Below are 27,578 nucleotides of genomic sequence, written 5' to 3' on the forward strand. Positions count from 1 at the left end.
ATGTATACATTTTATTACGCAGAGGAAATAAAATTCTTGCAAAGAGTTCCCATTCCATTCCCATTCCATGGATCGCAGCCAATGTTGGGCCTACTGTTGTGCATTGTGACAAGTTCCCATTTCAGCTGACAGTTGAGATTCAAAAAGATTAAAAAAAATTGTTCATTTTCTTCTGACACAATGAAACTTGTGACAAATGGAATTCAGTCCAGAGAAATGAGAGTCACTGCATTAGGACAAAGCAAAGAGGACATACAAGAAAGAACACGATACATTTGTCTAAATTTACTGTACATTTAGTTATTGCACTAATGGTCAAGTGCACACACTTTGAAGGAGAGGAAGGCCAGATGATTAAGGAGCAATGTGGCTTACTTACATGATTTTAAAAACTGCTGCACATAATTTAAAAAAGATGCCCATATGGGATAAGAAGAAGATAATATTTCAGGTCTGAGACTCTTCGCCTGAACAGGAAAACAGAAGTCTGCAGATGGAGAAATGGTGTAGGGGAGAGGGACAGAACACAGGAAATATCTATAACAGGGTGAGACCAAAATGAATTAATACAATCTATATACTACTAAAACTCTCAAGCTCTGTCTGTCTCTGACTTCCAATTAGTGCAAATGGTGCATTACAGCGGCACTTTTTTTGGCTAAATCGAATTAAAATGCGCTAACTTACAGAATGCAGGCAAAGCTCAGGGTTATATATCGTATAAAGGTGCTCATTCGCCAAAATCAACAGGCTCCCTTTTAACCCGAGAGCCGATACACCATCATGGAAATTGGGACATGACAGCCCGACACATGCGCACGGCCAGCCTCAGCAGTGACACCTACCAGCACAAAAGGGCAGGGCAGCTCTATTTCGCGGGGTCACATTCTGCTAATCACCATCAGCATGTGCAGGATTGGGACAGATCTAACTGCCACCCATCAATAAGAGATAATTAAATCTTATTTTAGTGACGTACTTCGAGACACCCATAAAACCCTTTGCTGCAGTCAAAGTACAGCGGTGACTATATCACGTCCATTTAGGAGAGCGCCAGCTACATCATCAAGAATAATCAGCATCCTTTGGTGTTACTGCTTCGTATCTTCTATCCAGCATTAGAGTAAAAAAAAAAGGTCAGCCTAATTATGTCACGTGGAAAGGGAAGGGGGACATTATGGTCAAGAGATGACGCCAAATATCATTGGGAAGCGGCAAGGACAAGAATCGGATGAGGCCAAAGCCGCACGACTCCAGGATCAGAGAGTCAGGACAAAAACAGATGAGAGAAGAAGAGACAGAGGAAGAAAGGCATGCACGTCTCCAGGATCAGAGACAAACAACAAACAGCAGAAGAGATGAAGAGACGGGGGATGAAAGGGCAGCACGTCTCAAGAATGACAACAAGAGGCACAAGGGTGGCAGATAAACTAGAAATGATGCCGTCAAATGTGTCCTTTGTTAAATGAGGAGCAGCTATATTTACTTTGCTACGCGTCGTTCTTCTTTAATAAACTGAGGTTTTCTACTTCAGTTTCCAAAGCAAAGTGATACCAATAGCATTCAGGAATTTTTTTTTCAATTTTAAATCTTTTTTTTATTAATTATTATTGAAAATCAACAACAAAGAAAAATACATCAAGATAGTCAAGACAACATATCCATATGTAGGATAAGAGTTAAACTATCAACCAAACTGTATATCAATAATAATTAAACAAAACAAATGTTAAAGCTTTTTTTTTTGGAAAAAAAGGGAAAAAGAACCCCTACTAACTAAAACAAAAAAAAACCCCTAAAAACAAAAAAAAAAATTTGGAGCACAAACCCGGAGCTATACGCCATACAAGCTTCCATAAAAAAAGACATCAATCCCCCAACCAAATCCATATACCCAAGCATCATAAAAGGACCATCTTCATTAACTCAAATCAAATGATAATAATGGGCAAAAGAACCCCACCCTTTCTTGAAGTCAAATCTAGGATCAAAAGTTCGACTTCTAATTTTTTCCAAACTAAGACATATCATCACCTGAGAGAACCATTGTATCAAAGTGGGAGCAGAGGCATCTTCCCATTTTTATAAAATAGCCTTTCTAGCCAATAATGTGACAAATGCAATTATGTGCTGGTCTGATATAGAAATACTGTGAATATATTGAGGAATTATACCAAAAACTGTCAATTTATTAGGTTGTAAATTGATTTTTAAAGCTTTAAAAATTGCAGAAGAAATAGATTTCCAAAACTGTTTCAATACAGAACACGACCAAAACATGTGTCAACGTAGCTATCTCAGTTTTACATCTGTCACACTGACTACTTACATTAGGAAATACTTTAGACAATCTCTCCTTTGTCAAATAATAACGATGTACAATTTTAAATTGAACTAGAGAATGACTGGCACAAATCGAAGAAGAGTTGACCAACTTCAAAATTCGCAACCAATCCTCTGTTATCAAGGTCATGTTAAGCTCTCTTTCCCAATCTTGCTTAACCTTAAGTAAAGGATAGTTATCCTGTTGTAATAGTAAAGTATAAATTTTCCCAATGAAACCTTTCACTAAAGGGTTCATTTTTAAAATAAAGTCTAACAGGTCAGAATCTTGTATATATGGAAAATTACTTAAATTTTTTTGTAAGAAATGTCTGACCTGAAGATATTGCAAAAAATGTGAATATGAGAGAGAATATTTAGTTACTAATTTCTCAAAGGATATCAATCGGCCTTCTTGAAACAAATCCATAAAGGAAAAAAATTCCTTTATTCCTCCAAAGAGAAAAGGTAGGATCACTAAGTGAAGGCTTAAGTAAATAGTTTCGATAAATTAAAGTAAAAAGGTTAATTTTTTTAAGATTAAAAAACTTACGAAACTGGTACCAGATTCGTAATGACTACTTAATCATAGGATTTATATTTAGAATAGAAATTTTGGCTAATTGTACAGGTAAAGGAGCTCCTAATAACGAACTTAAGTAAAATTGTTTCACAGCTTTCAATTCCAGATCAACCCATGGTGGTCGTTCCTTTTTATCAGTCCAATATAACCAAGAACACGCATAACGTATATTAACCGCCCAATAATACATTTTTAAATTAGGCAAAGTAAGACCTCCATCCTTTTTTAATTTTTGTAAATGACATTTTCCAATTCTTGGTCTTTTATTATTCCAAACAAAAGATGAAATAATAGCGTCAACCTGATCAAAAAACTTCTTAGTTAGAGAAATAGGAATATTTTGAAATACATATAAAAATGTCGGTAAAATCATCACTTTAACTGCATGAATTCGACCGGCTAATGTAAGTGTAAGTGGATTCCATCTAGAAAAAAATTGTTTCATAAAATCCATTAAGGGAACTAAATTAGCTCTATAAAGGTCTCCATAATTTTTAGTGATGATAATACCTAAATATTTAAAAGAATCCGTAACTTTAAAAGGAATGTCATCATATATAGAAGCAGAATCATTTAAAGGAAATAATTCATTTTTATGCAGGTTTAATTTATATCCTGAAAACAATGCAAACTCATTTCAAAAAACTAGGAATAGATTCTTCAGGATTCAAAATATAAACCAAAAGACCATCCGCATGAAGGGAAATCTTATGAATAGTCCCATTTATAGAAATTCCTTGAATATTTTTAGCTTCACGAAGTGCAATAGCCAAAGGTTCCAACATCAAATTAAATAACAAAGGGCTTAACAGACATCCTTGCCTCGTACCCCGCCAAAGTCGGAAAAAGGGGGATCTACAGTTATTAGTAATAACAGTGGCAATAGGGCTTTTATATATCAATCTAATCCATTTATTAAGATTAGTACCAAAGCTAAGTTTCTCTAAAACTTTAAATAGATATTTCCATTCAACTTTGTCAAATGCCTTTTCAGCATCTAGAGAAACAACACATTGGGGAGTCTTAGAGAGGGATGAGTATATAACATTTAACAGTCTCCGAGTGTTTTATAAAATCTGTTTGATCCTGAGAAATAATTTTAGCTAGTATATTTAATGTTCATTCTGGTCACATCAGACTGCACTACCCTTCTCTCAAAGGGTGCCCCAACGGGCCACCCCGTTGTCTAGTACTGTACAAAAGTTTTAGGCACATATATGTAGCTAGGGTGCCGAAGATGTTTGCACAGAATAGCGAAGAAGGAGTGCTGTGGGAGTACTTTTGTTCAGTATTGTAAATTATTAGTAGTAGAAGCTAGGATCTGATTATGCAATTTTGTCTGCACAATGCTTTGCTAAGAAACAAACTGAATCAGAAATGTCTGTCACTTGATCATGTTTAGTGCTGAAATAAAGTTGAACTTCTAGATCCACAGAGTATTGTTGTTGGTGCTACATATATATGTTGCATTAAGATTGTAACGGAGCTAGTTATGTAATATTTCAGATTGTTCAGTTCACTATGATAGGAAAATTGCAAATGTTACAGTTACCAAACTTACAAAATATCAATAGGTTGTGAGTGAGATATTAACCAAGTTAGAAATTGTGGACATTGAAGAATAAGACAGAAACCTTGTATCAAAGAGCTCAGCCAATTCAGCCTTGAAGTCTTTGTAATCTCAGGCAGGTCAGATAAAGGTTACACCCTATCCTCATTATATGCGCCTTCAGACTATGCAGATTCACAGTTATGCGAGGAACCTATTTCTACCAAGGTCTCGTTATATGCATCCAAAACTCACAGTTATGTGAGAAGCACTGCCTTCCCACCAATACAAGTCACGTGTGCATGCCTCACAGTCTCACTGTTGGGACGAGAAGCACCGCTCTCCTGCCAATACAAGTCAGGTGCGCGTCCCTCACAATTTCACTCTCGCATTGGTTTTGGCAAGGTGTGGAAGCGCGATCTTGTGCTCTTAAACCTTTGTCGGTTTTACCTACGGTGCAGTAATTTTGTGCTTGAAATATTTAACTATGCCTCCTAAGCGTCTGATGTCATGTCCTGGGCCATCAGCCGAGCGGCAGAGACACGCTTTAACACTTGAAAAAAAAGTTGGAAATTATAAACAGCATGGCATCAGCTGAAGGTAACACAGTTCTAGAATGCTACTGCTGGGAACAGAATCTTGCCTTTAAAGTTCTTTTGTTGCTTGACAATGCACCAGTCCATCTAAACATTCGGACAGCATTCATCCTAGCATAACAGTGCGTTTCCTGCCGCCTAACACAACATTGCTGATTAAACCACACGACCAAGGTGTGATCCATATTCAAGGCATACGTATTTTTTTTTTTTACGGCGAACTATCTCTCAGATGCTGCAAGCAACAGATGATTTTGAAAATCCCAGGAGTTTACCAACGGTGAGGGAATGGTGGAAGTCGGAACACTTGGCACAAATGGTGATGGACATGGACCCAAGTATAGAACGGAGTCAGCATTTCAGTCGTTCCCTGCCATCAACACTTCTTCCCTACAAGCAAATTTATGCTGAAAAACAAAATGCTGCCAAGCAAACAACCCTCACCACTTTATTCAAATCGGTATAATCTTCTGCTGCCGGCAGTTGTAAGAGTTCTGTGAGTCTTCCTTTACCCCTTGCTGTGCTTGATATTATCCTGATGATCACAACCATCCACCTTATCCATGTAAAGCTGCCCGACACCACAACAACCACTCATCTCCCGGAGCGAACACACCTACCACTGTTGGTGAGTACTGTACACCCTAGGATGTTAATTTTCTATGATTTATTACATTGAAAATTACCTTAAATTGATTAAATAAATACAAATGTTGTCTTGCAGTACTGCTTTTGTGTCGTATTGGTATGAAAATGTGAATAAATTACAGATAAAACATATTTAGGAAGCCTTCTGGAACGCATCCCTATTTTCTCCATTTAAATAATTATTCACATTATGCGATTTCACATTATGCTTCAACTTCGAGGAACGTATCCCCCGCATATAACAAGGATAGGGTGTACTTGAATAGAGGAAGCCATATTGCCTGGCAGAGTAGGCATAACTTGACTATAAGCTTGTGATCAGTGCAAGTTTATACTAGATGGGAGATAATGCAGTAATTTTAGAAACATGCAGGCATGCCACTCAAACAATATAATCACACAGGGTAAAGCATTATTACTGGTTCATCTGTATAAATAAATAACTCCACATCTATGAAGCATCTTACCTCCAGTTATGCCTAGTTTAACGTCCTTGCCGCCTTGTCCCCTAACCTAATATTCAAAAGCAAAATAGCATTAAAAAAAATCAATCTTTTGTTGTAGAAAAGTACAGCACAGAAACAGTCCCTTTGGCCCATCTTGTTCAAGCTGAACCATTTAATCTGCCTACTCCCATTGGCCTGCACCCAGACCATAGCCTCCATATCCCTAAAATCCACATACCTATTCAAACTTATCTTAAATGTTGAAATCAAGCTCGCATGCACCACTTGCACTGGCAGCTCAATCCTCACTCTCACGACATTCTGAGTGAAGAAGTTTCCCCTCATGTTCCCCTTAAACCTTTCACCTTACCAGCAAACATTTTACCGGAAATTGTTAAAATTAATTTTTTAAAAATTACATTGTCATATTGCTCAATTCACTTGTTTGGATGATACCAGTTTCTGTTGATTGTATAATAAAAATCTTACTGTAATTTAAATGGGTCACAGCAAAAGAGTTAATGAACACCACAGCACAGAAACAGGCCCATTACCACATCTAGTCTGTGCCAAACCAGTAATCTACCTGATCCCATGGAGCAATGGCGTTGGTGGAGTGCTGTGGGAGGGTTGTGGGACAGGTGGCAGAGAAGGATTGCCAAGGGAAGGGAATGGTGCAGCTGTAGACTCACCCAGCACTGAGACACCAGGTCAGGTAATTTGATTCCAAAAAATTAGTTTATTGATTACAGAGTGTCCCTCTGGTGCTTCCCACTCCCTCCCTCTCCTTTCCCCTTTTCCCCACCATGATTCCCCTCTCCCTGGTCTCCTTCCCACTCAGTCCACAAGAGACCCATATCAGAATCAGGTTAATCATCACACATACATTATGGAATTTGTTTTTTTCTTTGTGGCAGCAATACAGTGCAATACATAAAATTACTACAGTTGTGTGCAGAAGGCTTTTACCACATTCTCACCACCTTCTGAATAAAGAAGACCTCCCTCATGTTTCCCTTAAACACTTCACTTTTCACCCTTAACCCATGACCTCTAGTTGGAGCTCACCCAGCCTTAGTGGAAACACAGCAGTTTCTACAGATGCTAGAAATGTAGTGTAGTACACACAAAACATTGGAGAAACACAGCACACAATCTTAGCGGAAAAAGTCTGTTTGCATTTACCCTATCTATGCCCCTCATAATTTAATATATCTATTTCAAATCCCCCCTCCCCCCAATTCTCTCATGCTTTAAGGAATCAAATCCTAACCTATCTAACCTTCCCCTAAACTCAGGTTCACAAGTTCCAGTAACTACCTTGTAAATTTTCTCTGCACTGTTTCAATCTTATTGATATTTTTATATCTTTCTTGGAGGATTGTGTTTAGATGCGGTTGTCTCATCATAGGAAGGATGTTCAAGTTTTACAGAGGGTGCAGAGGAGATTAACCAGGATGTTGCCTGGATTAGAGAGCATGTCTTATGAAGTTAGGTTGAGAAAGCTAGGTCTTTTCTCTCCGGAGTGAAGGAGGATGAGAGGCTAAGTCGTCGGGTATATTTAAACTGGAAGTTGATAGATTCTTGATTAGTAAGGGTGTTAAAGGTCACACAGAGAAGGCAGGAGAATGGGGTTGAGAGAGATAATAAATAAGCCATGATCAAATGATGGAGCAGAGTTATTGAACCGAACGACCTAAAGCTGCTCCAATGTCTTATGATCAGTGTAGATGGATACCAGAATTACATCATGCACTTAGCAGGTTGAAAGGCCTATTTTGTGCTGTTTTTCTCTAAGACTCTAATAGTTAGACGATATATTCAGATTTTGCAGGGTCTAGATTCAATGACAAGGACTCCAGGGGCTGCCCAATCCCACTGTTCCAACACCTCTGGTATGGACTGTGATGGAGGAGTCTGGCATGTTGTCTGTAAGGAATGTCAGCAAGTTATTTGACTCATCTGTGAGACAACGCTCGGATACCAATCCTCAGATATTTGCGAGTCGGACTTGGCACGATCAGTGAGGCCCAGAGTGATTTCGCTGGGTTTGAATTTGAAGCCTAAGCCACTACAGGTGATCCAGCCAGTTTTAAATAGTACTGAGCAAAGTTCTCAGGCAAATATATGTACCTAGGGAGCCTAAGACTTCTGCACAGTACTGTAGTAATTTTATATATTGCACTGTTCTGCTACCACAGAAAAGGTTTCATGATATATGTGTGCAATGATAAATCTGATAAACCTGATCCTGATATGGGTTTCTATTATGGACTGAGAATTGGAAGGGGGCAGGGAGAGGTGAGGGAGGAGCAGGAAGCACCAGAGAGCCATTCTGTAATGATCAATAAATCAATTGTTTGGAATCAGATTACCTTGTCTGATAGAACAATGATGCAAACAGCTTGATTTTGCTCCCAAACAGACTACCAGTACTGAACATCTAAATTTAATGATCAATAGATAAATGAGTTACATCCATGTCATTAGCTGTGTCAACTTACATGCTTTGTAAGGTCTACTCCACTCTGAAATTCTTCTTTGACACTAATGAACAACATGCACTCATGATTTACAGCTTTGGCTTGTAGAGTGTCATTATGCCTGTTGAGAGCAGTCGACTCTCCTGCCTTGGAGTAAGTGAAGGTTTGTTTATGAACTAGCCCTAACTTATCCTTAATAGCAGAAACTGTCTCATCTATTTGTTCTGCTCTGTCAGTTACTTGAACACCTGGACTAGGTGCTCTGATAAACGAAATGCCAACTCCTTTGCTTTGGAATTCTTTCAGAATTGAAAATTTTTCCATATAGTTTACGTGGACAACTGCTGCAGAAATGAACTTCATGGTCAGCTGCTTCTTATTTAAATAACTTTTCAGTACTTTTGCAACATCTGCAACATGGCTTGAAAATCCGACAATTATTATAGAGGCTGGATTCTTCTTCTCCACTATTCTGCAACTGTGTTTGTGCTGAGCTTTTAAATCATCAAGGAACCTAGTCCATTTGACATCCTGGGTGACTTGAATTTGTTCTGGAATGATGGTAACTACCTCTTCTTGGAATAGCTCCTTTATCTTATCTTCTGCTTTCTTTACATCAGTCTTGAAAGCCAAGAGTTCAACAGACTCCCTAATCATTAGCGTAGCCCGAACTTTATCTGGAACAAAGTGAGTTTGCACAATGTTCTTGAGATCCAGGGATTTTACAAAATCTTTCATGTGGGAGGACTGATTGAGAGGCTTCTTTTCCAGTTCGGATTGGAAGACGCTGATGAGGTTTTGAGCTTGGCGAACTTTCTCTTTCAATCCTTTAAGTGTTAAAGCAGGGCTAACACTGCTGATAGATATTTTCACAAAGGAAACACTATCTTTTAATATAGCTTGCAGAAACTCCAATTCCTCAGAACTTTCAAATGCAATCTCCTCTTCAATAGTGTTCCTTTCATTTTCTAAAATAGCTTGTAGCTTTCTGGAGATATCCGAAACATTCCTCTCTTCTCCAACAACAACTATCTTGTTTTCTACTGGAAGATGATGGATATCTAAGCAGGGTAACTTTAGTTGTTTGACATCGCACTCTACTTTTTTCCACAAATCTTGATCTATTGGGAAGTCTTTGAAATCAAATCTCTTCTTAAACTTCTGAACTGCCTCTGTAGCAAGCTTCTTCCAATTCTTCGCAACTTTGTACCACAGCAATACTTCTGCATCTAAAGAAGGTTTCAGATTTATTTCCTTTGAATTTGGAGTGTCTTCAAAGATTATGTTACAATGAAAATCCTTTGCAATTTGTTCCAACTCATGAGTGTAATGCTGCTTATTAGTCTGGATGTAGTTTAGAAGTGAGGGATTGAAATAAATGCTAAACGGTTCAGGAAGGTTGTCTTTTGAACTATTAGCTCCATACAAGGATAGCTGCAGGTCATGGTAATAGCAGCTAACAGTCAGACGAGAATCCTTTAAGTAATGTTCCTTTTCGGTGACTTTTCTTACCACTGTGGGGGAAAAAAGTTTTTAGTTAAAAGAGGTACATCCATTCTCTGCGTAGTTCTATCCAAATACAGTGGATTCTTGTTCATTAGGACACACTGGGACAAGTACATTTTGGCCCAATTAAGCAGCTGCCCTAATTAGCTTAAGTTTCATGGAACTTATTAAAAAAGTATAAAAGAGCCAAACTGTTTAACTGAGTAGCAAATTACATATTTAAATAAAATACAGAACAAATTAGAACACTATTGATATTACCACAGTACTATAAAACAGTGTGTAGTTCCTAATAGTTATCAAAGGAGGAATTACACTGTCATGTTCTTTTGATTGACTAGAAATGAACAAAAACGGTGTAGACACCGAGGGTAGATAGGCTTTATACTGTACAATTTTTGATCTTCCAAATCTTCATTTTCATTATAACATTCAAGATGAATGTCATTACCTTCAAATACTTCACAATTCCTAACTTGTTGAAGTAGTGAAATTGTTTTAATTTCATTGCCGGCTGTTTCTGGCATCTCCAGGCCTGAATGTTTGAAACTGCAGTGACTTGTTTAACGGCTTATTCCTTGCCAATTATCAATGATAAAATTTGGTGCTTTTTGAACACAAACACACACAACTGATGCAATTTCAAAACTGTTCACTTCATGCACTGTGTAATGTCCAACGGCTACACAAGTACACATGGCTTGACATTAGTTATAAGTTGTTTGGCATAGTTGCTACCCCCAATTTAGTGTCATAGTGTTTCAAATAAACAAAGAAAATCCTGGCTTCCAAGGATTAGTTTTTGTTCTTTAAGAGTTGTCTCAAGTAAGAAGCTGCCCTGATTAAGCAGGGACCCAATTAACCCAGAATCAATTGTATATGTGAAACACTCCAGTTTACATTTTGTTACAGTTACACAACTAAATCAAGTAATCATATTGAATTATTGGACAGTGACATGGGGTAAGACCAAAGTAATTTCTGAAGTTTTGTGGACTAAATCATGTGAGAAATGTTATTCATTCTGCAGCTTTGCTCTTGGTTGCAGAAATGAAGAGGACATAATTGAGGTTGTTTGAGTATTTATATATTTGCTTTATTTGAAACTTGGAGAGCGCCAACTGAATTTGAAAACAAAAGAAATAACTTTAAAATGAAGGTGGGCCAAGCATGGTTAGTTGATAGAATGACGAAACAAAGGAGTTAAAATGAGTGGAATTGGCACACTTGTCCTGTGACCATTTGGGTTTCATCTCACATCCTAAAGACAAACTGATTATCAGTTGGATTGGCCCCTACAAATTGCCCTTAGCTGGTAGGAGACAGGCTGCAGAGAATAGGTTACTGAAATTGACAGGCATACAAGACCTATTGAAAGTATTTTTGTTGAAAGTTCACTGTCGAATTCATGGCGCAATTAGCGATTGGTTGGTATAACGTTGCGGACAATACTGAGTTGTGGCTGAAAGAAGGCCATAGTTGGGGAGTTTAACATCAAAGGATATACTTTGTATTGAAAGGACAGGCCACAAGGCATAGGCGGTGGTGTGGCTCTGTTGGTAAGAGATGGAATTACATCTTTAGACACAGGTGACATAGGGTCAGAGAATGTTGAATCTTTGTGGGTGGAGTTAAGAAATTGCAACAGTTTAAAAAACCATTATGGGAATCATACATAGGCCTACAAATAGGAGCCAGGATGTGTGATTCAGATTGCAGAGAGAACTGGAATGGGTGTGTAATAAGAGTAATGTCACAATTTTAATGAGGGTCTTCAATATGCAAGGGAATTGGGAAAATCAGGTTGGTTTCAGATCACAAGAGAGGGAATTTGTTGAATGCCTATGGGATGGTTTTTTAGAGCAACTTGTGCTTGAGCCAACTTGAGGAAAGGTTATCTTAGACTGGGTGTTGTGTAATAAACCAGATCTTATTAGAGAACTTAATAAAAATGAACCCTTAAGAGGCAGTGAACATAATCTGATTGAATTCATAGGCAATTTGTGAGGGAGAGGCACAAGTTAATTATATCAGTATCACAATGGAATAAAGGGAATTACAGAGGCATGACTGAGGAGCTTTCCCAGGTGGATTGGAGGAGAATACTGGCGGAGATGACGGCAGAGCAGAGATGGCTGAAGTTTCTGGGAATAGTTCACAAGACGCAAGATAGACATGTCCCACAGAAGAAGTTGTTCTCAAGTGGCAGGGGTAGGCAACCGTGGCTGACAAGGGAAATGAAGCATGGCATAAAAGCCAAGGAATGGGCATATAATGTAGTAAAAGTGAGCGAGAAGTTGGATGACTGGGATGCCTTTAAAATCCAAAAAAGGGTAACTAAAATTGCTATAAAAAAGGAAAAGATTAAATAGGAGGGCAAACTAGCCAATAATATAAAGCAGGATACGAAAAGTTTTTTTTCAGTTATACAAAGAGGTGAGAGTTGATATTGAACCACTGGAAAATGAGTATTTTACATCAACCTTCACTGTGGAAGACACTGGCAGTGTGTCAGAGAGCAGGAATGATTGCCATTGCTATTACAAAGGAAAAAGTGCGAGGCAAACTGCAAGGTCTTAAGGTAGGTAGGTCATTTGGACCAGATGGACTACATTCCAGAGTTGTGAGAAAGGTTAATGAAGGGGTAACGGATACATTGGTCATGATCTTTCAAGAATCTTTTGATTCTGGCATGGTGCCGGAGGACTGGAAAATTCTAAATGTCACTCCACTCTTCAAGAATGGAGGAAGGCAAAAGAAAGGAAATTATCGGTCAATTAGCCTAACCTCCGTGGTTGAGAAAGTGTTGGAATCTATTATTAAGGCTGAGGTTTTGGGGTACTTGGAGACTAGTAATAAAATAAGTCAAAGTCACCTTGGTTTCTGCGAAGGAAAATCTTGCCTGACAAATCTGTTAAGAGTTCTTTGAGGAAGCAACAAGCAGAGTGGACAAAGGAGAGGCAGTGCTTGTCATTTACTTGGGTTTTCAGAAGGCATTTGATAAGGTGCCACACACGAGACTGCTTAACAAGATAAAATCCTATGGCGTGACAAGAAAGATACTTACATGGATAGAGGAATGGCTGATAAGCAGGAGGGAGTGAGTGGGAATAAAGGGGGCCTTTTCTGGTTGGCTGCTAGTGACTAGTGGTATTCCTCAGGGGTCAGTATTGGGACAACTACTTTTCACATTGCTTGTCAGTGATTTAGATAATGGAATTGATGGCCTTGTGACAAAGTTTGTAGATGACACAAAGGTAGGTGGAGAGGTAGGTAGTGCTGAGGAAGCAATACGATTGCAGCAGGACTTAAACAGATCGGAAGAATGGGCAAAAAACTGGCAGATTGAATGCAGTGTTGGGAAATATAATGCATTTTGGTAAAAGGAACAATTGTGCAGACTATTACCTAAATGGGGAAAAGGTTCAAACATCAGAGGAGAATAGAACATAAAAGCAAGGAGATAATCCTGAGGCTTTATAAGACACTAGTCAGGTCGCACTTGGAGTATTGTCAACAGTTTTGGACTCCGTATCTCAGAAAGGATGAGTTGTCATTGGAGAGAGTCCAGAGGTGGTTCATGAGAATGATTCTAGGAATGAAGGGGTTAACATATGAGAGCATTTGGCAGTTTTGGGCCTGTACTCACTGGAATTTACAAGAATGTGGGGGGGATCTCATTGAAACCTACAGAATATTTAAAGGACAAGATATGGTGGATGTGGAGAGGATATTTCCAATGGTGGGGTATCCAGGACTAGAGGACACAGCCTCAAAATTGAGTGGCAACCTTTTAGAACAGAGGCAAGGAGGAATTTTTTTTTAGCCAGAGGGTGGTGAATCTGTGAAATGCTCTGCCACACACTGCTGTGGAGGCCAAGTCCATGTGTATATTTAAAGCGGAAGCTTCTAGATTTCTGATCGTCAGGGCATGAAAGGATATGGCGAGAAGGCAGGTGTATGGGGTTGAGTGGGATCCAGGATCAGCAATGATGGAATAGTGGAGCAGACTCGATGGGCCAAGTGGCCTAATTCTGCTCCTATGTCTTATGGTCTTATGGACCTGATTCATTCTTTTCATATTTCTTGCGTGATCCAGAATTTCTATTTTAGATTTTGAGCATCTGTGTAAGGTTGATTTTGTATGGAGTCATCTGGTGGTGGCCACCTCCAGGAATGCTGCGGGCAATGTTTTTAACCTTCGCATCCTTACTGAAGGACAAGTGGTTGCCATGTGAGCTTTAATGTCAGACAGATGCTCAACTGAAGGCAGGCCAACCAGAGGTTAGAGGACTGAGTGAGTCCTGGATTGTTGCAGAGAATGCGGGGGGGGGGGGGGCGGCGTGGCTGAGCAAGGAATGGGTGGGCGTGAGAGACAATGCGTGGGGTGGAATGGGGTTCTGCTGGCTGCTGTTTTTTTTTGCTGTTGATGTTGATGCTTGTATCGTTCTGCTGATCACAGTGGGCATATTATGTTGGTGCCAGAACATATGATGACACCCACTGGCTAGCCTCAGTACATCCTTAGGTTCTGATGGTTGTTACCGCAAACAATGTATTTCACTGTATGTTTCAATGTATATGTAATTAATAAATTAATCTGAATCTGAAACTGGAGGAGCTGAAGTTCAACAAGAGGGCCTATCAGATGGAAGGCAACTGACAATTGAATGACTTTCACAGCGTCAGATCCGTTGTACTTTGCTTGCCCGAGGATCAGTGATGTGCCACATACTCATGAAAGGGGCTTTAGTCATCCAAAGCGGCATATATCATCCCAACTTCTCTCGCCCCATCACTGAACAACCAATGGGCTCCTCATCTCATGTTCTCGATACTTATTGCTTATTATTATTTTCTCTCTTTTGTATTTGCACGGCTTGTTGTTGTTTGCACATTGGTTGTTTGTCCATCCTGTTGGGCGCAGTCTTTCATTGATTCTATTGTGATTCTTGGATTTACTGAGTATGCCCAAGAAAAACGGATCTCAGGATTGCAGATAGTGACATATATGTACTTTAATAATAACTTCACTTTGAACTTTACCACAAACCCCCGCCGCTCACTCCTCTAGATCCAAATGTGACAATGAACTAGGTGGACTTGCTAGCAGCCAAAGTATTACAAATCCTCAGAATGCCTGCCAAGTTTGGTGGTGGAGGCAGATACATTGGGGGAATTTAAGAAATTCTTAGAAATAGGCACATGGATGATAGTGAAATGGAGGCCTAACTTGCTGAGCTCCTTCAGCATTTTGTGTTCATTTCACTCTATTTCTCAGTGTATAGATCAGGAGAGCCCAACCTTTTCTATGCCATGGACCCCTACTATTAACCCAGAGGGTCTATGGACCCCAGGTGGGGAATCATTTTTAAGTAATATTTAATTGATCTAATATTTAATTGATGAAGAAGTTATTTGGCCTATCATTTCCACACTGGTCAAAAATACAGTGATTAAGATTATTGCCACATTCCAGCCCTCTGTTTATATCTTTGTAGAATATGACAGATCGATAAACAGTGAGATATGCTCTAATCCTCAGTTATCACCCAAACCTCTCTGAACAAATTTTGGGGATGATTCTTTCTATTCCCTTTATTTGCCTTGGGCAAGGAGGAATCAGCTTTCCTTCCAACTGTTCATCTACCCAAAGGAACGTGCCAAAAATTTATTTATTTATTGAGATGCAGCGCAAATAGGCCTTTCTAACCATCCAAGCTGTGCCGCTCAGCAACCCTCAGATTAATCCCTAGCACAATTATGTGACAATTTACAATGACCGATTAACCTAACTGGTACGTCTTTGGACTGAGGGGGGAAACCGGAGCATCTGGAGAAAACTCATGCATTCCATGGGGAGGACACACAGACTCCTTACAAACGGTGCCAGAATTAAACTCCAACGCCACGAGCTACAATAGCATGCTAACAGACACCATCAGAAAAATATAATTTTAGAGAATGTCATTCAGTTAGTGAAGCGAATCCTATTAGCATTCATCTATGGTTTTACCTTGGGCTGGACGTCCACGAAGTTAAAATAGTAGTCAGTAGGTTTCTGTGGGAAAGGGATTTAAAGCTAATTTCCCAGATTTTAACTAGTTACCCACAGAATGTTTGAAAGCCATCCCCTCGAAAGTAATCAATAAGCTCCAAAACCCAAGTCTCAATACCTCCTTGTGCCCCTTGATCCTCTATTTCCTCACTTGCAGGCCCCAATCAGTTCAGATTGGCAACATCTCCCCACAACCTCCATCAGCACAGGGTGCACTGCAAGACAGTATGTGGCCCCCTCCTCTACTTGAATTATACTCCAGACTCTTAAGTCCACGCACATCCACAATGCCATATTTAAATTTGCTGCTGACACCACTGTTATTTGCTGAATCAAAGGTGGTGTCGAATCAGCATATAGGAGGGAGACTGAAAATCTGTCTGAGTGGTGCCACAACATCTCACTCAACGTCAGCAAGACCAAGGAGGTGATCGTTGGCTTCAGGAGGAGGAAACCAGAGATCAATGAGGCAGTTCTCATCGGGGAATCAGGGACTGAGAGGGTTGGCAACTTTAAATTCCTTGGTGTTATCACTTTAGAAGATCTGTCCTGACTCCAGCATGCAAGTGCAATTATGAAGAAAGCATGGCAGCACCTCAATTTTCTGAGAAGTTTGGGCATGTCATCTAAAACTTTGACAATTTTTTATAGATGTGTGGTGGAGAGTATTTTGACTGGTTGCATCAAAGCCTGATATGGAAACACCAATGCTCTTGAACGGAAAAACCTACAGTTGTGGATACAGCCCAGTCCACTATGGGTAAAGCTTTCCCCACCACTGAACACATCTATGTGGAGCGCTATCACAGGAAAGCAGCGTCCATCATCAGGGGCACCGACCATCCTCATGCTCTGTTCTCTGTGCTGCCAACAGGAAGGTGGTACAGGCACCTCAGGACCCACACCACCATTTTCAGGAACAGTTATTACCCTCAACCATCAAGCTCTTGAACTGGAGGGGATAACTTCAATCACCCCATCACTGAACTGCTCCCACAACCTACAGACTGACTTTCAAAGACGCTTCACCTCATTTTTTCAATATTTATTGCTTCCTTATTATTTATTACTATTTTTCTTTTTGTACTTTTTGTATTTGCACAGTTTCAGTTTGGTGTTTTTTTTTTGCACATTGGTTATTCCTCTGTCCTGTTGTGTGTGTCTTTCATTGATTCTATTTATTTCTTGTATTTACCGTGACAGCCAGCAAGAAAGTGTATGTCAGGGTTGTATATGGTGACGTATATGTACTTCGATAATAAAATTTACTTTGAACTTTCAGTTAAGAGTCAGCAAATTTTAGTCTGTATCCGTTTCCCAAAGAAACCTACTAACTGCCATTTAACAAACCAGAGAAAATCTGCAGATGCTGGAAATCCAAGCAACACACACAAAATGCTGGAGGCCGAGTTTCTCCAGCATTTTGTGTGTGTTGACTGCCATTTTAACTCCAGTTTACTCTGATATCCAGCTCAAAGGCAGACACTATGGAACTGAATTTAAAGTAACACACCGGGAAAGATAACAACTGGGTATAAGATATGTACATAAATTCTTGAAATACAACAGAACCTTTCTGAAAAACTGAAGTGCTGTACCTTCAGGATCACAGAAACGTATAATCGCTCTTCTTTCACGGTCGTTCATCTGAATGTCTGCAATTTCTCCCCCACCACTGCGAGAGGCATTTGAAAAGTACAAGTCCAGCAATTCTTCTGTGATTTTGGGATGAAGTCTTTCTATTAGCACAGAATCTGTCTTCTCTAGGCGACTGGCGGTGATACTGCATTTTTGAAATGGCTTCTGATGACAATTACGCACAAAAGCATTACCATCTGATGAAGCAAATATTGGTAATTACTAATCGGTTTATTATTGTCACATTTTCTGAGATACCGTGAAAAACTTTGTCATGTCATCCTTACAGATCATTCCCCTCCAAAGATTGCCTGACTTGCTGAGTTCCTCCAGCATTTTTTGTTTATTTTACTCTCAGCATACTTATATTCTAACATCATTTATAGATCAGGAGGATACTTGGCCTATCACCTCCATGTTAATCAAAAATACAGTGATTAAGATTCTGGCCCTCAGTTTGTGGCCTTGAGGCAGGACAAAGGGAAAAGCGATAAGAATGCAGAACATAGTATTATAGTTACAGAGAAAGTGTGTCCAGGCACCCATGCAAGGATCCAGAAGCATTAATCATATAATTTGACAGAAAATTCATTGTTTCATTCAATTCTATATATTAATCAGCCCCAATTATGTAAATAAATACTGTCATTAGTTAACAAACAACGAAAAGCAGTGAAATACTAACCTATATCAGTTTTAAATGTGACCGCCACTGTTGTACCATCTTGCAAAGGTTCAATATCATGCTTTATGTTGCTGCTGAGGCTATCAATGTAAAGTGAAATATACGACAGCTTAAAGGAACCATCAAAACCCTTAAGAACAAACTTCCTGGATTCATACTTCTCATCTTCTTTACGCTCATCATATAATTGCACTTCCAGTGTTGTGCCAGCGATGGTATATGGCCTTCGTGAAATAATTTTTTCTAGGTCTGTAATCGTAAACAAGAATGACAAGACAGTCAAATATAATCTACGCAGGATCATGGCAATCTTTGTGTGAGAATCAAAATCAGGTTCACTATCACTACATAGACTGTGGGGTCAAGAGTCCATCTTATCGTACTAGGGAACCATTTAATAATTTTATAACAGTGGCTAAAAGCTGTCTTTGTGCCTGGTGGTATGTGTTCTGAGGCTTTTGTTATCTTTTGCCTGATGAAGAAGGGGCTAAGAGACCATATTCCTTTTTTTAAAAAAAGTTGTGGACTGCATATTAAATGTGCATCAGGCACCAATCAGCACTTCTGTTACCAAAATCATAATATCTCTTTCTAGCAGTGGAACCTTATGAGATTTGCTTCATTTAAAATAAACATTTAAGAATTACATTACCACATGAATGCTCATCAAATGGTGTCTTATTAAGGTAAGGGCATCCATGGAATGCAGTCACTCTGGGCTCTTGTTATTTACATTTCCTTTATGCATTCCTTCTCTCTATTTCTCTCAAAGTGTGACAGTAAATTATATGAATAGTTACCATGTTGGCTAAGGCAAGTCAAAATCCAAGAGCATTCATTGTTGGCAGAAACTTCTACATCTGGTGAAATTTTTTCAAAAAACATAGCAACCAACTCTGTATCAACTGGACAGTTGCTGCTAACCAGGAGCTGGTTAGAAGAGAATTCTGAAGCAGAAAGAGAAAGGTAGACATGAGAGGGACATATTTTCTCAAGTATATGTACTGAAAGTTGTAGCCAGTTGTACTTTAAGTTGCCTACACAAAGCCAGTACCTGACTCTTGATGTTGTGGTAGAGTTTCTGGAATCTGAACTTCCTTTGGCTGGCTCTGCATTTGGAAAACAATAAAAGTATTCCCAAGATTACTAAATTGTCCTAAACAATCTAGATCTAAATGAAATCAAAAGAAATACAAGAAAAACAAAAAAAAAATCTCATTTCACTTTTATGTCTTTAATTCCTTCTCCAGCTCCCTTGAACAAAGGAAACACCTGTTCAGGTATCATTTGATCATAACCAACCAATCAAACTGGTTTCATGTATTAGGAATTTGGAATTTGTTGGGGTGTGTTGATGTGACACGCAACAAAACAAAAATTCAGTAACAGGGCAGCACTGTAGCATAGTGGTCCAATACAATGGCTTACAGGTGACCTGGGTTCAATTTCCGTCACGGCTAAGGAGTTTGCATGTTCTCCCTGTGACCATGTACTTTCCTCTGGGTGCTCCGGTTTCCTTCCACAACCCAAAGATGTATGGGCTAGTTGGTTAATTGATCATTGTAAGTTATCCCGTGATTAGGCAAGGATTAAATCAGGGGGTGCTAGGGGGAGTGGTTCGTTGGGCCGGAGGGGCCTATTCCATGCTGTATCTCAATAAAAAAAAATTGAAAAGAATAAATTCAAGATTCAAGAATGTTTCATGTCATTTCCAATCCACAAGTGTAAAGGAGAAAAAAAAATAATTGCCACTCTAGATCTCATGCAGCCTCCTCAGAAAGTAGAGGTGTAGGTGAGCCTTCCTGATTGCGTTCTGAAACCATGAGATGACGTGCAAGATGTGCACCCTCAGGAATTTCAAACTTCTCACAGTTTGCACTGCTGTGCCGTTGATGTTAAGAGAGGTATGACTGATGAGAGTTCTTCTGACGTCCATAACCATCTCCTTTGACTTGCTGACATTGGGGAAGAGGTTATTTGCCTGGCACCAGGCCTCAAGCTCTTCCACCTCCTCTGATTGTTGTTGGTGATGAGCCCCATCACGGTTATGTCATCGGTGAACTTGACAATGTGATTACTCAGGTGTTTGGCTGTGTAGTCATGTGTGAGCGGAGTGTGCAGCAATGAAACTTTTAAAAAATTATATAAGAAAATAAAATATAACGCCCTGGTAAAGGATTCACTGTTAATGTAATAGTTTTTCTGTAGAAGCAGTGTTTGGGTTACGGTTAGAGGTACGGGTGCTTCGGAATGTGAGCAGTCCAATCAGGGGAGTGTTCTTTTTTTGTGTGCCTGACATCGTTCTGAGCTGGGGTCTTTTGTTTGGCAGGAGATGAAGAGAGAAGACGCTGGAGAGAACCGGTCGTAGTAATCGACCTGGTGGGGGACTGTGATTCGATGGTGGAAGGTCCAGAGGTCTACTGAGGACTGGTGAATGTGACTTTTGGAAGAGTTGAGCTCCAAATTATGCACATTTGACTGTTTAATTATAATGGGCCTTTTTTTTTCTTTTTTTTTTTACTGACCCTGTAGTTAAATTACCATTCATAAACATAATTCCTTTAATCACATGCAGCATGCTGTCTGTTGTTTCTTGGTACCGAGTTGTAACAGGGTAGCACATTACATAGCATTCACACAAACCAGGGTTTGGGGTGGGAGACATCCCAATCTCACTGATTTGGTGGGACCGGAGTGTGTATTCCCTAGATGTATGCAGCCCAAGGAAACCAGGGTTTCAAAAGTTAGAGGTTAAACTACTAATATGGAATAAAAATGTGCATATTGATCTACCGTATACCACTCATTAGTAAATATGAATGTCTGAGCACATTGGCAACTGCTTGGTAATATTGAAGGTGACCACAGATATTTTCATCAAACAGCCTCACATTCATATTTTCCATTAAGTTTCTTTGAGTAACTATTAGAGATCTGAACAATAAATGTCTGCAGAATAGGCAAAGCCAATTCAGCAATTGATCTCCAAAGCTGAAACTTACTAGGAAAAGGATCAGAAATATTATGGTGTGTATTTTAATATTAGATAAGTTAAGGCATTTTTCATTTTATCTGGTATAAAACGTCTGAGTATCATACACAAGGATCATTGTAAAACTAAATGACTAAGCAGAGGATTAAACAGAACACGAAGCATTGAAGAGAAGGAAAATTACAGTACAGTACACATTGTTGTGCTGACCCTTAAATCTACTCCAAGATCTACCCCAACCCTTCCCTTCTACATTTTTCTATCATCCGTATGCCTATCTAAAGAGTTTCTGAAATGTCTCTAATGTATCTGCCTCTAACAGCATCCTGGCAGGGCGTTCCATGCACTCACCACTGTAAAAAAAAACAATTACCCCTGACCTTCCCTCGATACATTTGTCCAGTTACCTAAACATTATGTACCCTTGTATTAGCCATTTCCGCCCTGGAAAAAAGAACTCTCTCTTTGCCCCTTATCATCTTGTGCACCTCTATCAAGTCACCTCTCATCCTACTTCACTCCAAAGAGAAAAGCCCTAACTCACTTAAGTTATCCTCATAAAACATGCTCTCTAGTCCAGGGATTGTCCTGGTAAACCTCCTAGGCACCCTCTCTAAAGCAGCCAGTCTGCATTCAATTTTGATAATGTTAATGCTTAAAATTCTACCTTTAAATTCCATGTAGTAATTTCTTCACAAACAGAATGGTTAAAACTTATAAGATACACTTTATGTATTCTTACACATTTAGGTATGTTTCAAGCAGACGAGAAACATTTGACTTAAAATACACCTTCTTTGTAAAATAAGTCAACAATGTTTGGTACACTCATGTGAGAAATGAATTACCTGTTCACGTTCACTCTGTTTGCTTGAAGTGGTCAACAGTAAACTTTGTTCTACCGCTGGCCCTCTGTTGGTATCAGGTGTCGCTCCAATGGGGTTCACAGAACTTTCACTACCATCATCCCCCTCATAGATTGTAACGCGAAGACGGACTGGCTCTGGAGCTAGAAGCTGCACCATGTGGAACTCCCTTCTCGCAACATGTTTCTGCACTGATTATACAAGATAGACGTGAATCAATTTTGTTCAGCATCTCATAAGAATAACCAGCCATTACTCCTTAACAATTGGCTTACTACGCCCGGTGACAGCTGCCCTACTGCACTTTATTTCTTTTTGTTGCATTTCACTATTAAAATATGTTTGCAGAATTTTCTTAAGGGTTACATTATTTTCAGCTGGTTTACAGCAAGACCCAGAAATTAACCAAGCTTCACCTACCAAGGAGAAGTAACAATCCTGTCAGGAATTGGCTACCTCAAGATGGACAGTTCCCGACATCTTTCTTTCACCTGAAACGTGGTCCCATCACTAATTTCCTCAGTAACATCTGTGATATAACCAGCGACTAATCATTTAATCAAAAAGGTCACACCCTACTCTTGAGAGCAAGCCAAAGATGAGCAACTCTCCTGTATATTTTTTTTTAACAACTTAAAGGCTTCAGAGAGGATTGTGACAGAATGTCTATTGTTCCCTTGGATGAACACAGATGCAGTAAATACTCAAGCAGTTCAGTCTATATCGAGCATAGAGCAAAATGATTTTCACTGATAAAGGTGCATATCAGACAACAACATCTGGTAACTAAAACTTTAACAAACTTCTATAGATGTGTAGTGGAGGGTATATTGACTGTTTGCATCACTGCCTGGTATAGGAACACCAATGCCCTTGAATGGAAAATACTACAAAAAAAAATGGATACTGTCCAGTCCATCCTGGGCAAAAAAGCCCTCCCCACCAGATGTGCACATCTACATGAAACACTATTACAGGAAAGCAGCATCCATCATCAAGGACCCTCACCAGCTCTTTTCTCACTGCTGCCATCAGGAAGGAGTTACAGGAGCCTTAGGAATCACACCACCAGCATCAGGCACAGTTATTACCCCTCAACCATCAGGTTCTTTAACCAAAGGGGATAACTTCATTCATTCTATCACTGAAATATTTCCACAACCTATGGACTCACTTTCAAGGGACTCTTCATCTCATATTCTCGATATTTATTGCTTATTAATTTATTATTTCTTTTCTCTTTTTTTTCTATTTACACAGTTTGTTGGGTTTTTTTGTACACTGGTTGTTCGTTCGTCCTGTTGGGTATGGTCTTTCATTGATTCTATTGTATTTCTTGTATTTACTATGAATGTCCGCAAGAAAATAAATCTCAGGGTTACATATAGATGCTTTATTGATCCCAAAGGAAATTACAGTGTCACAGTAGCATTACAAGTGGACAGATATACAAATATTAGAAGGGAAGCAAGAAAGAATTTAAAAAAACATTACCTCAAACAGGAGGGGGTCATCACTTTCCCAGCTATAGGTTGATTCATTATAGAGCCTATTGGCAAAGGGTAAAAATGACCCCATATAGCGGTTTTTGGAGCAGTGGAGGGTCTTTTGTTCTACCACAGCCTTCAGTGTGTCCAGTTTGACTACAACAGAGCCAGCCTTTCTAATCAGTTTATTGGGCCTGTTGGCATTACCCATGTTAATGTCATTGCCCCAGCACATCACCATATCACCACATAGAAGATTGTACTGGTGACAACAGACTGGTAGAACATGTGAAGGAGAGGCCTGCATACTCCAAAGGACCTCAATCTCCTCAGAAAGTGGGGGCAACTTTGGCCCTTCTTGAACACAGCTTCAGTGTTGGTACTCCGCTCAAGTCTGTCATCTGGTTGCAGCTCCAAGTACTTCTAGGTCTTCACCACATCCACGTCTTCACTGTCAATTGTAACAGGGAGCAGTGCAGGCATAGTCGTCCGAAAGTCCATCACTATCTCCTTTGTCTTATACTGATACTGAGCTGCAGATGACTCAGCTTGCACTATTTGACAAAGTCCTCCACCAGGGCCCTGTATTCATCTTCCTGTCCTCCCTTTATACACCCAACAATTGCTAAGTCATCAGAGGATTTCTGCAGTTGACATGACTCAGTGTTGTATCTAAAGTCCGAAGTATACAGGATTTATGAAGACATATATATATACTTTGATAATAAACTTACTTTGAACTTTGAAATGTATGATCAGTTGAGCAAAGCTGGAACTATGCTAAGACATAACAACAGAATTAGGCCATTTGGTCCATTTGGTCTGCTCTGCCACTCGATCGTGACTGATTTATTATCCCCTCTTAACACCATTCTTCTGCCGCCTTCTTCCTATAATCTTCAATGCCTTTGCAAATCATGAATAAATCAACCTCTACCTTAAATATACCCAATGATTTGGCCTCCACAGCCAACTTCTGGCTAAGAACTTCCTTCTCATCTTTTTTCTACAGGAACATTCTTTTATTCTGAGGCAATGCCCTCTGGTCCTAGACCCTCTTACTACTGAAGGCATCCTCTCCACATCCACTTTATACAGGCCTTTTAACCTTCCATTGGTTTGAACAAGATCCCTCCTCAGCCCTCTAAACTCCAGTAAGTAGAGGCCCACCACATCAAGTGCTCCTCATACAAAGTTCAAAGTAAATGTTTTAGCAAAGTATATATAAGATTCATTTCCTTGTGGGCATACTCAACAAATCTCTAGAATAGTAACTCTAACAGAATCAATGAAAGACTGCCCAACAAGGGCATTCAACCAAAGTGCAGAAGAGAACAAATGCAAATATAAATAAATAAGCAATAAATAATGAGAACATGAAATGAAGGGTCTTTGAACTTGAGTCAATAGGTTGTGGGAACATTTCACTGATGAGCAAGTGAAGTTGAGTGAACCATTTCATCCCCTGGATCATTCTTGTAAACCTCCTCTAAACATTCTTTCCTCAACACTTCCTTCCTTAGATATGGGACTCAAAATTGCACACAATACTCTAAATGTGGCTTATACCGTCCTCCTCCAAAGACCTTTGGAAAATGGCATGTCTCTGACTCTTCCACCACACAAGTTGCTGGATTGGAATCTGCCCAATAGATCACAGCTTGTCCTTTCAAGTTTAACTCCTTATAACAGCATGACATGTCACTCATTTCTTTCTGAAATTTTACTGTTACAAATGTGGTTTCATTCTAATAGATTTACTTACAATGACATAGACAGGCTATTTGGCTCACTTAGGCTATGGCAGCTTTTAGTTATTCAAGGATTCAAAAGATTCAAAGTACATTGATTATCAAAGTGTGTATGCAGTATACAATCCTGAGATTTATCTTCCTCAGAGACAGCCTCATAGAAACCAACAAAGAAAACCATGAAACCATTCCCCCATGTGCAACAAAAACAATGGTGCTAATGGCAACAAACAAAAAAAAGAGCAAAAAATACAAATATAAAAACACAAGATCAAAGAGTCCAGGTATATTCAGTTCAACTCCATGCTTATTATCTGCAGGCCACCCTGATTCAAAATCCCCCAAAATAGCAACAAAGCAAAAGGGAACAACCAGAAACACACCATAACATGAACTACAGAGTCGAACCCACAAACCACACCCAGAACTTCAACACCATCCTCCGACAGCGTTGACAGAGAAAGAAACCATTAGAACATAGCAACCTTCCTTCAGGACCAGCAACTAAGAGGGAGAAAGAGACTGTCTCATGCAGATGCCATCATCCAGCAGCTGCAAATGAGAGGATGGCTGAACTCCCGCTTGCTTTCTGCTCACTCCTCGACGATTTCAATCTTCCCCACAGCTTTAACTGGTGAGAAATGGAGCTGATCAAGGGCTCGCGCCCCATCTCTAGTGAAGGCCACACACTTCACTTAAAGCCTCACGCAGCCTTCTCAGAGACAGCAAAGCACCAGACCACTCTATTGACCCGAAAGCACACCACCAAAATGTCAATCACAGGCTCCAACAGTAGCAGAACCACATTTGAAAGGAAAAGAATGAAAATAGTTTTGTAAAACATCTGGAGGATGTTGCCTTTGGTCACGTTGGTCACTGGCGCCATCTGGTGATTCTACCCCAATCCTTTATTTTCCTGTACTCCTTCAACTTATCTCTCTCCCCCTTCCACTATTCTTTTGGGAATTACCTTCATTATGGGGTAATTTACACTGGCAAAATCACCCATACACTGGCCCCTTTATTAGATACCCCCAACTGACAACCTGAACCTACTGATCAGTGATAAAAGTAATAGCAGGATGTGGAAATTCACCCAAAGTGCCTTCTTCATTCATAGTAAAAAGATCATGTTAATTAAGGAAATAGTACACTGACGGCAGAGTTTGGAATCTTCGAGCTACACAGTGATATGCTCAGTGGCCACTTTACTAGGTACATCCTGTACCCAATACCACTACTGAGTGTATGCTCATGATCTTGTGCTGCTGAGGCCCATCTACTTCAAGGTTCAACATGTCGTATGCTCTTCTGCAGACCACTGTTGTAACAGGTTCCTGTCAGCTTGGACCATTCTGGCCATTCTCCTCTGACCTCTCTCATTAACAAGGTGTTTTCACCCACAGAACTGCTTTACACTGGATTTTTTTTTGTTTGTTGTTTTTTTGCACCATTCTCTGTAAACTCCAGAGACTTTGGCCTCTGGAGTATATGAATGTCATTGGGAACCAGGAGAAAACCAAGTTTCCAGTAGAAGTCCATGCAGTCTCAGAAAAACAATGAACTCAGTACAGGCAGCACCCAAAGTCAGAATTGAATATGGGTCTACAAAGTTGTGAAGCCCAACATCACTCTGACATCAATTACTGATTATTGCCAGAATTTCCTCGGAAAAATATACTGTGTTCTATTTTATCGTTTAGCTTCTCATGCCTCTCTCTCTAGTTTTTTATTTTGCATTAAAATTCCATCTGAACCTTCATGGCTTGCAAACACTGTCCTGCTTAAGACTGGTTTCATAAAGGTAATGGCTGCTTTGTTCATACAGCTCTAGCCTGCACTGGAACAACTCTTGATGTTTGGCTGACAGGTAATTTGTGTGCAAAATGTGGTCAGCTGGTGAGATCATCGTCCGGTGGGTTACAAACAAAACCTACACCACCCAGTACCAGCTATTGCAGAATCAGA

General features: G+C 39.6%; 1 protein-coding gene across 1 annotated transcript in view; it reads right to left on the minus strand.

The window, feature by feature from the left end:
- The window catches only part of LOC134346840 (protein mono-ADP-ribosyltransferase PARP14-like), a 108,560-nt gene that overhangs the window by 69,055 nt on the left and 11,927 nt on the right, over positions 1 to 27,578 (minus strand). The window contains exons 3-10 of the mRNA XM_063048581.1: positions 22,355 to 22,563; positions 19,569 to 19,623; positions 19,315 to 19,461; positions 18,515 to 18,763; positions 17,790 to 18,026; positions 8,649 to 10,141; positions 6,166 to 6,211; positions 380 to 487 (exon numbers count right to left, since the gene is read on the minus strand). Of these exons, the coding sequence (XP_062904651.1) occupies positions 380 to 487; positions 6,166 to 6,211; positions 8,649 to 10,141; positions 17,790 to 18,026; positions 18,515 to 18,763; positions 19,315 to 19,461; positions 19,569 to 19,623; positions 22,355 to 22,563 (2,544 nt within the window). The remainder of the gene's footprint in view (positions 1 to 379; positions 488 to 6,165; positions 6,212 to 8,648; positions 10,142 to 17,789; positions 18,027 to 18,514; positions 18,764 to 19,314; positions 19,462 to 19,568; positions 19,624 to 22,354; positions 22,564 to 27,578) is intronic.

Source organism: Mobula hypostoma, chromosome 5 (genome assembly GCF_963921235.1).
Source record: "Mobula hypostoma chromosome 5, sMobHyp1.1, whole genome shotgun sequence".
NCBI classification, from domain to species: domain Eukaryota; kingdom Metazoa; phylum Chordata; class Chondrichthyes; order Myliobatiformes; family Myliobatidae; genus Mobula; species Mobula hypostoma.